The sequence below is a fragment of the Apostichopus japonicus genome, chromosome 22 (assembly GCF_037975245.1).
Source record: "Apostichopus japonicus isolate 1M-3 chromosome 22, ASM3797524v1, whole genome shotgun sequence".
Taxonomy (NCBI): domain Eukaryota; kingdom Metazoa; phylum Echinodermata; class Holothuroidea; order Aspidochirotida; family Stichopodidae; genus Apostichopus; species Apostichopus japonicus.
In genome coordinates this window covers 14,282,881-14,296,439 of record NC_092582.1, presented here as the reverse complement: position 1 = coordinate 14,296,439, position 13,559 = coordinate 14,282,881, and the positions used below count along the sequence as shown (strand labels likewise).

At 36.6% G+C, this 13,559-nt stretch overlaps 1 protein-coding gene across 2 annotated transcripts in view; it reads left to right on the top strand.

Moving 5' to 3' along the window:
* LOC139963405 (ATP-binding cassette sub-family C member 4-like) overlaps window positions 1–13,559 on the top strand; it is a 41,447-nt gene that overhangs the window by 21,901 nt on the left and 5,987 nt on the right. The window contains exons 17-30 of one of the 2 annotated variants that reach the window (XM_071964140.1): window positions 709–858; window positions 2,810–2,884; window positions 3,037–3,262; window positions 3,652–3,731; window positions 4,449–4,599; window positions 5,554–5,784; window positions 6,278–6,378; window positions 6,709–6,903; window positions 8,105–8,260; window positions 8,873–8,962; window positions 10,086–10,258; window positions 11,141–11,246; window positions 11,973–12,446; window positions 13,112–13,137. In XM_071964140.1, the coding sequence (XP_071820241.1) occupies window positions 709–858; window positions 2,810–2,884; window positions 3,037–3,262; window positions 3,652–3,731; window positions 4,449–4,599; window positions 5,554–5,784; window positions 6,278–6,378; window positions 6,709–6,903; window positions 8,105–8,260; window positions 8,873–8,962; window positions 10,086–10,258; window positions 11,141–11,246; window positions 11,973–12,446; window positions 13,112–13,117 (2,214 nt within the window). In that variant the 3' untranslated portion in view covers window positions 13,118–13,137. The remainder of the gene's footprint in view (window positions 1–708; window positions 859–2,809; window positions 2,885–3,036; window positions 3,263–3,651; window positions 3,732–4,448; window positions 4,600–5,553; window positions 5,785–6,277; window positions 6,379–6,708; window positions 6,904–8,104; window positions 8,261–8,872; window positions 8,963–10,085; window positions 10,259–11,140; window positions 11,247–11,972; window positions 12,447–13,111; window positions 13,138–13,559) is intronic. The other variant, XM_071964139.1, reaches the window with a different exon arrangement.

Below are 13,559 nucleotides of genomic sequence, written 5' to 3'. Positions count from 1 at the left end.
TGTCCGTAGATACTGCCACGTAGAAAGTAAACTTGAAGATGGAGTCTATATGTCTCTCGGGATTGCATCATGTAGGAGCGTTAGAAACTTGTAACCTCTGCACCAATCATATCGTCCGTAGATACTGCCACGTAGAAAGTAAAACATGCCGCGAAAGTGTCCATTAGCTATAGGTTGCATCCAAAGACCCGCCGTTTGTACTGAACAGCAGGTTTTTTTCCAGTTGGTAAGCTGAGTGATCAGTCCCATCTTTTCGCACTTTTAGTTGAGCTGCCTATTCGTCTATTATGCAACTCATCACACAGCTAGTAGCCAAATCACTATCAGATCAAGGCAGACATGACAAGGTGTGAAACAAATCAACTCTTCCAAACTCACCAATCCCAGTCTGTTTACAGGAGAGATAAATTTTCAGTAAGTTGAGGTCAAGAGAGCTGAAAAATGCAACCATTTTCGTCATGAAGATGGAGTCTATTTGTTACTTGGTAATGCATGGTGTAGGAACGTTAGAAACGTGTAACCTCAGCACCAAATCAAATAGAATGTAAAAAATAGTGTCCATAGGTTATTATTTTTGTTATGGCAGTATGTTGAAACAACTGTAATATGAAACTGCACCACCAATCACATGATATGCCTAAGTGTACTACTGTGTCACAACTCTGCCTATGAACGACTGCCTCAACTACTGCTTTCCGCATTTTGCAGGAACCAAGCGAAAATGTCAGCCAGAAATTATTCAAGGCAGAACAGTCGAAGAAAGGTGACGTCGGCTGGGGTATCTACGGAAGATACTTCATGGCCGGAACAAATTGGTTTGGGATCGCCTGCCTCATCTTCTTCCTCCTATCTACTCAGGTGAGATATTTTAATTTCTTCGTTCACTGATCTCGCTAACACTTTTTGTACCTCATACGTATATCGCCCACCTTCTTCCTTGTTGAAATTTTCAGCTACGAGTTATTTCACCTTTGCAATTCTCTGCATTGGTAACTGAAATTCAAGGGAATCTTCTTAAAGCCGCAGAAATTTTTCTGTAGAAGTAAGATATATAAACTTCTAACCAATTTTTGTTTGAAGTTGAAATATATGCATCTGGTACCAAGAGGGGTGATCTTTGAACCAAAATAGACCATTTGTTCAGTTGCCAATTTTTAGCTCATACCAGCATGCTGGTGTGAGCTATTGTTACAGTGCGGCGTCTATCACTCTATCACTCTATCCGTCAACAATTGGTAAAACCGCTCCCACTCGCACAGTGTTTGATGGAATTTCATGAAACTTGGACACAAGGACCATTGGGTATAGGGCCATCAGAGATGGTCCAAAATTTGGGGTCAAAGGTCACCTGTGGGCCGTAATGGGCCATTTTGTGGAAATACGCAAAATGCTTCTTCTCCTACAGATTCCATGGTACAATGTTGAGGGTTTGTCACGATAGTACTATGGTAGTTTTACCTTCAGGGTGTTCATGAATTTGAGATCAAAGATCAACTAGGGGTCTTTTGTGGCCCGGGCCGCAGCCCTATATTTTCAAATTGCTCCTGTTCGTACAGTGTATGGCCAATTATAATGAAACTTGGTCACAATGTTCCTCGGGATGAGAGTTACGAGGGTTGTTCGGAAAATTGAGGTCAAATGTCATTTAGGGGGTCATCGGGGGTCATTCTTTGTAATATTTTCAAATATCTCAATCTCCTCAAGATTTTGATGGATCATATTCAAAGTTGAACTGATGATTGTTGGATTGTGTATGAATAAGGTGATGCCTAAAAATTTTTGGTCAAAAGTTAATTAATTACAATTAATCCCCATTGTTTAAAAAAATCTGAGCCTTCACTTTTTGCCAAAGCTCCTTTAATTTGTCTCCCAGTCTCTGCAGTGTTTGTTTACATTTGTGGTTAAGCTCTGCAGAGGCTGTTAGTGGAATTAAAGCAGGACTGGGAGTTGTTATTAACTGTTGAACTGTAAGCATGAGAGCCCTATAGCCAATCAGCACTTGCCGATTCTTAGAAGTCTTTGAGCCTGAGGTATGTAGGCAGCTTGTGAAGTTATGTCTTGTAGGTAGTGCTTGTGAAGTTATGTCTGCTAAGGTAGAGGGGAGAAAGTTTAATAGGGTAGGTCAGTGGTATTGTTTGAGAGAGTGGGTAAAATAGGATTTAAAGGGGAAAATAGGAATTATAGCAAGTGTTGTGGCCAGGATTCTGCTAACGGAGGGGGGGGGGTATCCCTCATGGGCCCAAAATTGGTTTTGTGGGCCCTACATTTTTCAGCTCGAAAAGGTATGAGCTTCTGCACCATTGGTGCTCTAGTTTTAGTTTTTTCCTGGTCATTTTGAATTATTGGGTTACGGTAAAATCTCTCGATGCTTAACAAAAACTGAGTAAAGTTCGACAAGTATGGGAAGATTTTGACTGTCAGTTATGGAAGTCCGTGCAGCAGTTTATTGTCGTATGCCATGTAAATATATGACCTAGGAGTTTTAAAATCACTCTACCACTTGTCCAAACTAGCTGAACAAGTGTTCAATCATCTTCAGGGTTTTAGGACCAAAATACAATTCTGCAAGTTTTTATCATTGAAAAATTTCAAAACAGATTAAAAAACTTTGAACATCTTTACCTTCATGTGAATTGTGGAAAGAAATTCAAATTCTGGTTTAAAAAAAAAATGTCAGACTTTTGTTTATAAAAAACTTGATAAGCAGCTGCAGTATCAGAGGTGTCAGATAAAGTCTAAAATATTCAGATTTTAGAATAAAGAAAAAGGTGTTACCATGGCAACAATTTCTCCACGTTTTTACTTGCAGGTGGTTTACATCCTGTCAGACTATTGGCTGGCTCTGTGGACCGATCTAGAGGAAGCAAGAACCGGAGAACTTGCGGTAATTTATCTCTCGATTCCTCACTTTTATTTTTGTCATCTCACTTTGAAATCCTATATTTTAAGAACAGCAAGTTTGCTTTCACAAAGAGACGTCTGAAAATGGGATAAAAAAAAACCCTGCAAGTCGTCTGTCACTTTTCATCTCAACAGAATCTGACAACTGTAGAGGATAATCTAATATTTGGTTCTCGTTCGCCTTCGACCGAGAGGGCGGTCTTCATTTACGGCATGCTCATCCTGGGACTGCTACTGCTGGGTCTCGTTCGTGCTTTCCTCGCTCTGCGAATCATGATCAGTTCATCCAAGAATCTCCATAATAAGATGTTTGCCGCTGTTGTTCGCTCACCAATCTTCTTCTTTGATACAAACCCCACAGGTGAGACTAAAAAGCGTTGTGGTCTTGATGACAATACTCCAAAGTAATCTTGATTCTTCTAAGGCAGCGTGGCCTGTACAAGAAAGACAGAGGTTTCCGGTGCTTTTATGCGGTGCTCTATGCACAACCGATTCTTTGCGTTTTGTTGCACCTTTTGATTCAATTCGTTTTTTCTTTTCAAATTAACACATTTATTGTAATTATTTATTGTGAAAGGGCATAGAAATGAATTACTCTATTCTGGCTTTTTTTTTATATTAATTTTCTTTGTTGGGGGGGGGGGAATTTCTCTTTTGTTTTTGTGTGAAATAAATTACAAGTAAAGTTATACTTACATGAAATAACATGACAATGTTCAATAATGTGACAAAAATGTTCAATATTTCCAGGCAGGATTCAGAACAGATTTACAAAAGATATTGGAACCATGGACGGTCAACTCCCTCTCAGCTTCTTTGATGTGCTTCAGGTACGGTTCTCGAGCTATCTCATCTTTTGTCCTTTTCGTCTCAGCTTATACGTTGATGGAGTCGCAAACAATTGGTACTGAAATCTCTCATGAATGCAGAAGAAAGGTTTCTCAGATTGCTAAAATGCTCTTTGCAAAATACTAGCTTTGCAAAATACTAGCTAAATATGATATGAATGAACATATTTGATTTGTAATATTTCTCTCTGACTGTTAATATTTTTATCATAGCTGTGTGTAGACCACAAGGGGATGGAAAATCAACGATGAATACAATACAGTTATTAGGCTCCAATTCCGCTACGAAGACTGTCTGTAAATATATTTATCGTAGCTGTGTATAGACTGCAAGGGATGGAAAATCAATGATGAATCCAATACAGTTATTAGGCTCCAATTCTGCTACAGGGACTGTCTGTTAATATACTTATCATAGCTGTGTATAGACTGCAAGGGATGAATCCAATACAGTTATTAGGATCCAAGTCCGCTACGGAGACTGTCTGTTAATATATTTATCATAGCTGTGTGTAGACCGCAAGGGATGGAAAATCAACGATGAATCCGATAGTTATTAGGATTCACATCCGCTACGGAGACTGTCTGTTAATATATTTATCGTAGCTGTGTGTAGACCACAAGAGTTATTAGGATCTACTTCCACTATTGAGACAGACCTCTCTCGTTATTTTCATGATTTTGCTTCTTTTTCTGCAGCTTCTCCTGCAAGTTCTGGGAGTGATTATTCTGAACGCGGTCATCAACTACTTTACACTCATCCTTATCTTGCCATTGCTGGTTTTGTTCGTCTTCATTCGACGATATTCTGTGAACGCGACTCGTCCCGTCAAGAGATTGGATGGCGTTAGTGAGTTTGAGGGCCTTGATTGAATTATCAAAATAAAATAGTTTATTGTAACAGATTTGTTGGAACTCGTCAAAGTCAAAGAACTCCTCAAAATTAGCAAATTTTAAAGGTTTTGAGGGTACGAACCTTGTCAAATTCATATGAAAGGGAGGACTCCACTACATGTAATAGAGCAAACAAGCCTCTGTCGGATTGACTACATTATATCAAGTTTTAATATTCGGCTTGAAAAAAAATATGGATCAAAAATGAAAGGAAACCTGAAGGTTTCACCTCCTGGTGAAATTAGATTAAAAAAGAAAGATTATACTTTTAGCCAATTCATACAGGTTACATTCAACCAACCATATACATCAGATTTAGGCGCAACATATTGAGGTTTATTTTACAACTGACAGTGTGGAATTATGTTCTCTTCAAGCTAACTAGTACATTGTCTGTAAGTGGAATTTCCGTCATGATATATTCCAAATTAGGTATCATGGTGTGGTTCTTAAAAACGTGGTTAAATTAACTAAAAACCAATTTTGTGTTGTTTTTTTCCCCCCTCAGAATGGTATACAATTTTTTATTGAATCTAGCATCTTGTATTCATTTATAGCGTGGTGGCAAATTGGCTAAGGCGTCGGACTCGTGATCCAAGGATTGCTGGTTCGATTCATGCCTAGTTCATTGCATTGTGTCCTTGGGCAAGATGCTTTATCTCACTTGCCTCTCTCCACCCAGGGGTTAAATGGGTACCTGTGAGGTAACTTGTCATTGGGCGCAGTTTATAACTGCTGCCGACTTGAGGGATTGTCTCTGGGACAGGTTATCATTGACCAGGGGTAATATATCGTCGGTAAAGCACTTTGAGACCTATCGCTGGTATAAAGCGCTATATAAAGAAAAAAATCAAATATAAAATATATATATATATAATTATATTTTTTTCGTTCTAATTCCAATCCTCAGCTCGGAGTCCTGTCTTTTCACACACCACTGCATCAATCTACGGTCTGAGTACAATCAGGGCTTACAACAAGGAAGGACAATTCTGTGAGAGATTCTCTACTTATCAGGACAGGCATACAGAGGCTTGGATCTCCTACCTGCTGATCAATCGTTGGTTTGGCATGAGATTGGATCTACTCACGTCCATCTTCACCTCTGGTGTCTCTTTCGCAGCTGTCCTTGCCAGCGGAAGTAAGTTTGACATGACCACCTAATGAATCATACCTGAAGCACCAATATCACAACATTCTGAAAAAATATTTATATTTATATTAATTTACTGTGAAAGGAAAAACTATTAGAAAAAAAAAGAATGAAAGGCAATTTTGCAGATTTGTTGGCGCTGTGACTAGGATCAGTAGCAGACGATGTCACATTAATTTACAAAGTCAAAACTTTGCACTCGTTGTCATGACAACCCCATCTCAATACATTCTTTCTAACTCAAATGTATTGGTGTTTGAAACATTCTTATAGAAACAATTTACCAACCTGAACAGAAGGATTGTGGTGGGTTGTCTGTGATGTCATCAGTGGTAATAGTCAGTAAAAGTATTTTCCCTGGTTAATCCAGAAAGATCCTTAATGAGAAAAAAGGGTCTTCAGAAAAGAAAAACCAAAAAATATTGTCTCTGCTTTCTTAGTATTTGTTTTGTAACAATAGTTCTTCTTTTTTTTTCTTTAGGTTTAGATGCCGGGCTGGTCGGCGTCATTCTTAACAACACCTTTTCTCTGTCTACGCAGTTTCAATTCACCGTCCGACAGACTGCCGTGGTAGAGAATCAGGTATGTTTGACACGACTGATTAGTATTCAAAGATGAAAAGTGTTTGCTGAAATGCTTTTTAAAGATAAGAATGTTTATAATTTTTTGATAATTTGCAGCATTTGAATAAACTGAAACTTTGGCAGAATACCAGTGGGTGAGGTCAAAACCAATCCACCTAGACATACCTGACTTCTGTCTTAGCATGTGAAATTTAAAGTCTGCAGGCCATAATGAATTAACCAAAATCCCCACCCCCCTTCCCACCCAAAAAAAAAATCCTCTGGTTAAGATACTTTCAAAAAAAGTAATTATCTTCAACATTTCATTTTTCATTTTTTCTTCATTTAGATGACATCTGTGGAGAGAGTTATGGAATATGCCAAATTAAAACCAGAGGCTCCTTTAGAAACTCCGGAAACGAAACCCCCAAAGGGTTGGCCCGGCAACGGCTCCGTCTCTTTACGAAAGATGTCCCTGAGGTATTCCGACGAATCCCCGCTAGTACTGAAGAATGTCTCCTGTGAAATAGAATCTAAGGAAAAGGTAACAAATTCTACATGTTTTTAAAAAAAATTTCGATTTGAAAAGATGTCAAACCACGTGGTTAGCTTAAATGACTGTTTCTGCATAAATGTATGACACACACTTACCTTACTAATAAATGATGATGTTTTAGCATTCGACTGGAAATTTGTGAAAGATGGTGAGTGTTTCATGCGAGGTAAATATGCCTTTTTGGATTAATAAAAAAAAATTAATACAAATTTAAATGTACATGTTATAAAAAAGTAGACTTACTACTTCAAATATAAACAAGAAGGTGTTTTGCATCATATCTCTTGTGTATCTTGTGTCAGTATCATTAACTTAGATAACAATGTACATAACACAGAACAATAGTCTTCAACATAACTGTATCATAGGTATTGTACAGTCTTGTTATCCAAACCTTTGAGCTCGGTGACCCTAGTTGTGTCACTTTTTATCATCTAGGTGACCCTCCCGTGGTGGGATGTTGTGACCTGGGGAAGTGGTCTACTCCGGTTTAAAAACATTGTTTATATGATTAAGGGTGCTTAGTTTTCAAAATGGTGATAATTTGCAACTTAACTAATTTTGGTTTCAGAGTTTCCCACTTTATCCACAAATATCAAACAAAATCAACCCTACGTAAAGGTTTTTGGCGACCCTAAAAAGGGGTCAGGTCACCCACTTTGAATACAGTGCACTAAGAGGACTGTATGTGTTGCAGAGGTCACCTTAGAGATACACCCTGTTTGCACTTGGTCAATATTGCTAGCAAAATGAATTGTCTCCACACCATGTAGGCTTTAATCAAATTTGGACAAACTTTATTTCTCTCAATTAAAACAATGAGAGGGAATTAAGGAGTATTGATGTATTTATAAACAACTTTGTTGGTTGCAACTTTGTCCGTGGTATGATGGACCACATTTAGGTTTAAAGACCATATGGTACCTTTATTATGATGATGATGATGATTATTATTATTATTTTATCATGATTATGATTATTATTGTTGTTATTATTATTATTATTATTATCATCATTATTATGATTATTATTATCGTTATTATCATTATTATTATTATCATTATTATTATGATCATTATTGTTATTATTATCATTATTGTTATCATTATTATTTATATATTCTGCTTCTACATTGTTTGAGGTAACACTCTTCTAGTAATCAATTTATTTCCATGTTTTCATTACGTAGGTTGGTATAGTCGGAAGGACCGGTGCCGGGAAGAGCTCTCTCATCACTGCTCTCTTTCGTCTAGCGGAACCGTCCGGTAATATCGTTATTGACGGTGTTAACTGCTTGGAACTAGGCCTGCACGATCTCCGAAAGCAACTGTCAATTATTCCACAGGTAAGACTAAGGCCAGAAGGATGGTACTGTCACCGTTAAAACATTACAAAAGTATAACAAAGTGGGTAAAAAATGAAAAATATTACACCTATGAATGTTGATGTTGTTTGTGGCAAATTTGATCGACCTTTCATTCCCCAATACCAACCACTACGCCTTCCCCAGAGTTAAAAAACAATATATTTGACGTTAACAATTTAAGCACTAAGTACAAGTTTCAGGTTGATGCGATTGACTGTCATTCTGAATTTTGTTGTTGTAAATTTTTGGTTTTGGTGTGTGTTTTGCAATTAAAAATTGTATTTTTTTATTTTTTTAAATGTAAACACGTGGGTATGCTTTTCTGTCGAAATTAAAAATTGTGTAAAAGTAAGAAAATTTCCATCCTAGCAGGATCTTCTTCAGAGGCTGAATGACAAGTTACAGTAACAGAAGGGAAAAAAACACACACAGAAGACAGACAGTTTAATGGGCGGGTGAACACAAATTAAAAATTGTCTAAATATGAACTAATTATCAATTATCGTTTAGGTTGAAAGCTTTTGTTTCATTGTGAAGTATCAGTGATAATTTATTTCAGTTTTGACAGGTTTTAACCATTTCTCTGTTTAGGATCCTGTCTTATTTAAGGGAAGTCTGAGAAGAAACCTAGATCCATTCGGTGAATATGGCGATGAGGATCTATGGAATGCATTAAGAGAAGTACGTACTATCATAAATAGGGCAAGATAAGTAGAAGAGTTGTATTTACCCAAAAATATGTTCATTAAAGATGTGTTTTTATTTAGCAGGTGACACAGCGTGTTTTGAAGAAAGGGGATGGGGGGGGGTAGGAAGGGGTCAGTCCCACATTACTATAGATTTAGAGATATTGTACTGCTGTATCTCTACAGGTTTCTGTTAGTGAATACAACAGGTATATACTGCAACCACCCCTGGGCAACCCAGACATGTCAGGACTTAGAGGTTGTGCAGATGTCAAATATAATTGGATTATGAATTTACTCTCCTATATTTTAGTAAAGCTTGCCATTTCATTATCTGTACTTATTATGTTTTCTTGATGATGTAAAATTCAAATTTAGTACAATAAAATGGACCTCAGAGCCTCAGTTTCAGTATTAAAAAAAAAAAAAAAAAAAAAACTATGACAAGGCAGCTAGCTTTCTTGTTCAGATGATGGGGCCTGTCTGTGTTAATGGTATTTGTACCACTTGGACCATTCCGACAAACTATGTGTGGCATTGTAGGCAATTATGAATGTTGGATTTGGGGCCTTGGTAAATCCTGGAAAACAGGATGAAAGAGGTTTGGATAACCCAGGTTTGCCTGTATGTATATCTACAGGTATCTCATTAGTTTACTTTACAGGTATGTATTATAATAATTTATTTTATTTTACTGGTATCTGTTAAGTATGTTTACAGGATGGTTTATATGATTCTATATTATAAATGTGTTTATGTTGTGTATTTCTACAGGGTAGTTATTAAGAGTATCTTTAGTATCTTTTACAGTATCTTTTACAGTGTCTTTTACAGTATCTTTAGGCATAACTGATTGTATTGCAATATTTGGATGTTGGTACAGTTTGACAGGCCTCTGTTAAATTGTGTATTTTTTGTCTACTGCTTGAAGCAAATACATGCTGTCAAATGCTTAACAGTTCTTGCCACATATTTCCCACCTTTATTTTCTTGCATTATTCAGCCTTCTATGTGAATACATCACCTATCTTATAAATGTGTTATAAAATCTTGCTTTTCATTTTAATTTCATTTTTTAATATAATTTTGATAATCCATGTTTTGGTTTTATTTAAAAGGTACAACTTCATCACGCACTAGCGAACAACTCTGCCAAGTTAGAGATGGATGTCGGAGTCGGAGGTTCAAACTTCAGCGTCGGCCAACGACAACTGGTTTGTCTAGCCAGAGCCATTGTTAGGAGAAATAAGATATTAATTTTAGATGAAGCTACAGCCAATGTTGATCCCAGGTAAAAAAACATAAATCCCATTATTTTCATATATATATATTTTTATGGGGGGATGGGGGGCTGATGTTTAGATTTTTTGCATCTTCTTTCCTTTCAAATTTCAAACTTTGGACAAGACGAGACGAGAGCAAGTATCTGCTTTTGCTTTTGAATGTTTCCTGTATTTTAAATGTTTCCTGTATTTTAAATGTTTCCTGTATTTTAAATGTTTCCTGTATTTTAAATGTTTCCTGTATTTTAAATGTTTCCTGTATATTAATTGTTTCAATTCCTGTAAAGCGCTTCGGGCAGCGTTGCTGATGAACGCGCTATATAAGTACTATTTTATTATTTTTTTTATGATTATGATTATTATTATTATTATCTGGTATAAACTTTCTGCTTTCTGGTCTTTTAACGAAAATGATTTGTGGAATTATGAAGAGTTTTTTCGTTTTATAGATTTATGTCTTAAGGCTAGCACACCTGTAATCTAAATGTGATATTTGGAATGAAAATTGTTTTAAGAAATTTGTAAACTATTTCACTTTAGTCCCTGTGAATCAAAATGAAGTTAGATCTTCAAAAGGGTTGGCCAATCAGATCAAAAGGCAACTACTGGAGTCAAAACTCCTTCCATGTAACTCTCAGGTTGAACGAATGTTGATGTCCCCATCCATACCCCCTCCCCACCCATCCTCCCAGCCACCTTGCCAAAAACATTGATCAAAATGCCACTGTTATCTTTCTCGTGATTTATGTGTAAATATCAGAGCATCATTAGGCCAAGAATAGGATACACTATAAATGTTTTTTAATTCTTATTTTGGCTCCCATAAAGTTGTGTTTTTGTTTTTAAATTGTTTCTAAATAATGATGTTCCTGTCTTTGTTTTGTTTACAGGACAGATTCTTTAATACAAGAGACTATAAGGAGCAAGTTTGAAGATTGTACAGTACTAACGATTGCGCACCGTCTCAATACCATCATGGATTCCGATAGAGTTATGGTAAATAAAAATAACTCAGTCATATTTTCATGGGCAACCAATTTGTGATTTTCATTTTCGCATAATTTAGCTATAATTTCCTTTTGGTACCATTGGTGAGGCGGGCGCTACAATAAAGCAGTATCATACTAAGATGAACTTGTTAACCTGTTTCTGTTATATGGAAGAAACAATTGAAAATAATTGATTTTTTTTTCTCCAAATTATCGTTGTATTACGATCGACACAACATTGAATCCAAGTGACTGCATTGTGGCTTCCTTCGGAGTCGTATTCATGAGACGACGATTTAATCATTTACTCTTTTTTTTTCCTTCTTAAAAACCTTTCCCTATTCATCTTCTTGACGAATCTGTCATTTCTGACATTTTTATCCAATGCTTTATATTTCTTGACCGATTACTGAGATGTTATAAATCATGTTTGTATGCTTGAGCGCAGAGATTTCACATATTCCATCTTGAATGTTAAACTAGGAGCACGGTGAATTACCTTTTGATCAATATTTGAGTGAATCAATGTTTACACAATTGGGGGCCCTGATTTTTCTTTCAGGTAAATGTTGGATAGCCCACAGGTTTTGAAAATGAATGACATTTTCTTGTCCTAGTTTCAACCTCCCCCCCCCCCGGCCCCCTTTTTTGTATTCTCATTGTCAATTTTATCCATATTGCTTTAACGCCACCGACCGAAATCTCTCTTAATTTCCTGTTTTCAACGAAACAGCTTCTAGACGCGGGAGAATTGAAGGAATTTGAGCATCCCCACATTCTTCTGCAAGACCAAGAGTCTTTGTTTTATAAACTAGTGGAGCAAACTGGCAAACAGGAGGCCAGCAAACTAGCAGAAATTGCTAGAAGTAACTTTGTGAAGGACGAACGGGTCTTGCCGGAAGACGGCGCAGACGGAGTCGACGTAGGAGTTCTTGCCGAGCGAGAGGACGCCGAGGGTGAGTCTCTTCATTCCGATGTTGTACCGGAGGATGGTGAAAGGAACGACGAAGAGGCTGATAGGGAGGAGGGGGACTCGACCACGAGAGATGGAGAAGAAGATGGGAGAGAAGACCTTCGGGAGGACGGAGGTTCGGACGAAGATAAAATACTGGATGCAAACAAGGAGGACGTCAGCTTCCTTCCGACAGAACGGAAAAATGAAGGCTACAGAAACGATGTCGGAGACGAGTCGGATGAAGATACTCAGGTATGTGGTGCAATCAATCCTATAAAAGGGAAGAATAGGGAGGGGTAAGTGTGGGGTGTAGAAATAGGGACCCCTCCCTATAATATATGGCAAGGGATAGTGCTGTACGGCTGTGTTCAAATCTCATTTTCTTTGTATAAATTACAGTGAAATAAATAACAGTGGGATTGTAGTGGAGGATGAGGGGGAGAGAAAATAGGGACTAAAAATTGCTGTGCTCCATATATCAAAATGTACCTAGTATATAAACCTCTGTGCCTTTCGAATTTGCTAGTATTGTAGCACAGTTAATTTCAATTAATTTATTTCCAAATATAGTTTATTAGAAATTTATATAGAACAAATTGTACTATAAAAACTGAGATAAATTTAATTTTTGATATGCATTGTACAGAAGGTTTTTTTATTTTTTAGTATTATGTATGTTCTAGTGGTTTTCCTAACTTTTGACATAAATTACTTTTTAATTATTCTCTACAAGATTCCAAATTTCACTCAAAAGCCAGACAACCAGAAAATGATGGACTGTTTTTGAATTTTTATCATATCTTAATTATGGTAAATTAACACATAAATGGAAATTATTTCACTGTATGATGATTTTATGTTTTTATGCGTATAAATCTCACCTTCTTATCTGACGTATAAAGTTTTCTTCACTTCAGCTATGATCAATATTAACCAAACCCTGGTGAGTTCTTTCTGCGTATTGCTTTCAAGCAATTAGTTTTGCATCAGAAAATTCAATGGTCAGAAAATTTGACTTCTGGTCAGCTTTTGGTCTATTTTAACTCCACAATATTAAACTGATGAAGGCTGCAAGAAATGATTTCACTGCAAACTGTATTTGTTGTATATAGCTTCATATTATTACAGTAGTTGTATTATTTTGGTTGATCTTTAGAAACAGTGGGTCAGACCATTGAGAAAATTAAATTAAACATGTAAAACCTAATTTTTCCTTACTTTGAATGTTTTTATTAATTTTTGGAAATAGTTTACATTGATTTTAGTTAATACCAACACCTTTTTAAGGAATAATTCAGGCCAGATTTTGAAAAAGATCCGGCCGGATTTTGAAAATTATCCGGCCGGAACCGGATAATTGCTCAC